The 3,318-nt window shown below is 37.7% G+C and overlaps 1 protein-coding gene across 1 annotated transcript; it reads left to right on the forward strand.

The window, feature by feature from the left end:
• Positions 1 to 1,650: 1,650 nt before the first annotated feature.
• On the forward strand, positions 1,651 to 3,108 carry LOC138002406 (bifunctional 3'-5' exonuclease/ATP-dependent helicase WRN-like). The gene is made up of 3 exons (XM_068848453.1): positions 1,651 to 2,063; positions 2,205 to 2,299; positions 2,732 to 3,108. Exons 1-3 carry the CDS (start codon positions 1,651 to 1,653, stop codon positions 3,106 to 3,108), a joined length of 885 nt encoding a protein of 294 aa, XP_068704554.1.
• Positions 3,109 to 3,318: the final 210 nt, after the last annotated feature.

Here is a 3,318-nt window from a genome sequence, read left to right on the forward strand (position 1 = left end):
ATTGTAGCATTCAGTCTGGTATTTGCCCTTCTGCACTTAAACTAGCACGTGTTACGCCTGTTCACAAGTCTGGAGTAGCTTTTGATCCAAACAATTTTCGTCCGATCTCCGTTCTTCCAATTATTTCTAAGCTACTCGAAAGACACATATGCATCCAATTTATGCTGTATCTTCGTTCATATAATCTTATTGTCTCAACACAATCTGGATTTCGACCTCGTCACTCAACTGAGTCTATATTTATTAAAATGACCGATGACTGGCTTGCGGCAATGGATCAAGGCTTTTACACTGGTGCGATTTTCTTAGATCTACGTAAGGCCTTTGATGTAGTCAATCATGACTTGTTAATAGCCAAACTACAGACGTATGGTTGCTCTTCTTCAACATTACTTTGGTTCAGAAGCTATCTATCAGACCGCCGTCAATGCGTAAATCTCGCAGGTGCTGTATCTGATACTGAAGTATTGCGTTCTGGTGTTCCACAGGGCTCAATTTTAGGCCCTGTCCTCTTCCTTCTTTTTGTGAACGACCTACCCCTTTCCTGGAAGAATAGTTATGGCTTATTTGCTGATGATACTACCTTTTATGCTAGTGCCACATCCCTGACTGATGTTCAGTTACAACTTCAACAAGATCTTTCTAATACGGCGACATGGACTAAAGAACATGGTATGGTAGCTCACCCGGAAAAGACAAAATATATGATCATGGGTACTCGACAGAAGCTGTCCCGTTGTGAAGAATGTGCACTGTCCTTGTGGCTGGATGATAGGCAACTGGAACAAACTCAAGAGGAACGTCTCTTGGGCCTGGTCATCGACCCCTCTCTTTCTTGGTCATCTCACGTAACTAAACTTAGAAAAAAACTTTTAAAGCGCGTTGCTGTTCTGGCCCGCATTAAAAAATTCTTGCCAGTCAAATATCGTATAATCTTATTTAATGCTAGTATTAAACCTATTCTTGAGTATTGTGTGTCCGTTTGGGGGAATTGTACTGCAGGACTTTTGGATGACATTTTTAAAGTTCAAAGCTAGAACTTTGCCGTTATTTCTTGAACTTGGATGGCTACCTATCAACCATTTATGTATTGCAAGGCGACTATGTCTGTTTAAAAATATCCTGGATGGATGTGCACCGGATTACCTGACCCAGAAACTCTCATCTTTCAAATTCAATAAGCTATATGATACAAGGTCTCGGTTACCTTATCGCCTTCCTATTCCACGAACAAATAGCATGAAGCGCATGTTCTTTTATAATGCTGTTAAACTTTGGAATGTTGTTACCAGTAATAGAGACTTTGTCTGTTTTTCAAGTGCAAAAAAATTCAGAAGAAGTTACTTTGATTTAATAATGTGCAAATTTACGCCTGACACCTTTAGGATTGACAGATTTTTTTAGCTTATATGGTGACATTTTTAGTTTCTAGTTTTATAATATTTAACTACTTCTCAATTCGTGTTTTAGTATTTCGTATTTCGTAGCTTAGTACCTTAATATTTTAGTATTTGAGTAATTTATTAATTTATTATTTTAGTTATTTGGTATTTAGTTAAATAGGGCCATAAGGGAGAGTACAGTTTTGTTACTGTAATTATGCACCCTAAAATAAAGTGTTCTAAAGTGTTCTAAAATGGAATCAAATTCATGCTAAAAGCAGAGCAAAAGACGGCGATCAGACATTTGTTTGAGAAAAAGTATCTTTTAGCTGTTTTACCAACAGGCTATCGAAAGAGTCTAATTTTTCAGCTTCTTGTGTTGCTCGCGAAAAGAGCAGGAAATTATGCTTCTTTGTTAGTCATAACGCCTCTTGTCAGTATCATTAACGACCAGGTTATGGAAGTCGAAGCCATGCATTTGACTGCTTGTAATTTGGCTCAGATTCTAGGTAATTTGGAAGACATCGAAGGAGGGAAATTTAATGTTGTCTACGGATCAGCGGAAAGTGCCACAGATAAGCGATTTCTTCAATCACTGAAGAAGAACACTACTTTCAGTAGCAGTTTAGTGGCTTGTGTTGTGGATGAGTCGCATACAGTTGAAACACGGACCGGTTTAAGGTGAGGGATTGTATATTTTAATTTTCAGCTGTTTTTTTATAGATTCTGCAAAATGTGTTTGCTGCACATAACAATCTTTTGTTTGAGAAGAATTCCAATCAACCTATTGTGAAGTAAACATAGGACTTATATTTATTCTAGAAAATCAAAGGGCAGGAAACATGGATATGATACAACTATTGCATTTCGTGGAGCCTATGGAGAGCTTTCCCTTCTCCGCTCATTCTTAAAGAAAGGTAATTTGTAGCCTTTAAACCGTTACAGAGTTCTCCAACTAGTAACACATTTATTTAAAATTAATTAATGCATAATTCTCATACTGTTACATAAACTGTTATTGAAATACAAGAATGTATATGGCAGGCGTGACAGGGTCCAATGATTAAAGTCTAGCCTTGTACATGTATGCATAATGAATGTATGGTGCTGTGCAAAAACCTTACCAAAGTACCTACATGTAGACTACATGGCTCGCCCGTATGTTTACCTTCATTTAGTTTTAAATTTTATTTGTTAGTCTCTTTGTTTTAGATTATATTCATGATAATGATCTTGAGACAATGCAAAATAAAAATTAAACAGGTCTGAAATTAATGAATATGAACAACATCATAAACATTGTAAGCCTCACTAAGGCATGAAGGTGATTTTTTTCATTGTAATAACAGGAACTCCATTTGCTGCATTGACTGGCACAGCTGATTCAGAAACATGTTCAGTAATACAATCCAAGCTGTCACTGAAAGATCCAATGGTCATCCGCATCAGTCCAAACCGAACAAACTTACGTTTTTCAGTACACAACAAAAGTAAGCCTGAAATGTTTAATGGACTCAATTGGGTGATTGATCATGTTAAGGAGAAAGGAGAGTCAGCCAGCAAAACTATCATATTTTGCAACACAATGAAAGACATTGCTTGTGTAATAAACTTGGACATTTTGCATATTCTCCAAAGAAATCACGTGAACATTCTGATTGTCTTGTTGGAATTTACCATTCAAGCTGTTGGCAACATAGCAAAGACAGAGTTGTCCAGTCACTAAAAGGTCAGGGGAAAGTGCGATTGGTTGTGGCCTCAACTGCTCTGAGCATGGGTGTCAATTTTCCAGATATCCACTACATTATTAACTGGGGCCCTACTCGGAGCCTGTTAGAGCAACATCAAGAGGCCGGAAGAGCTGGCAGAGATGGTCTACCAAGTCATGTTCAGATAATCTATCATGGCCAGCAGCTCTCCCATTGTGACGATGACA

Source organism: Montipora foliosa, chromosome 5 (genome assembly GCF_036669935.1).
Source record: "Montipora foliosa isolate CH-2021 chromosome 5, ASM3666993v2, whole genome shotgun sequence".
Classification (NCBI taxonomy): Eukaryota; Metazoa; Cnidaria; class Anthozoa; order Scleractinia; family Acroporidae; genus Montipora; species Montipora foliosa.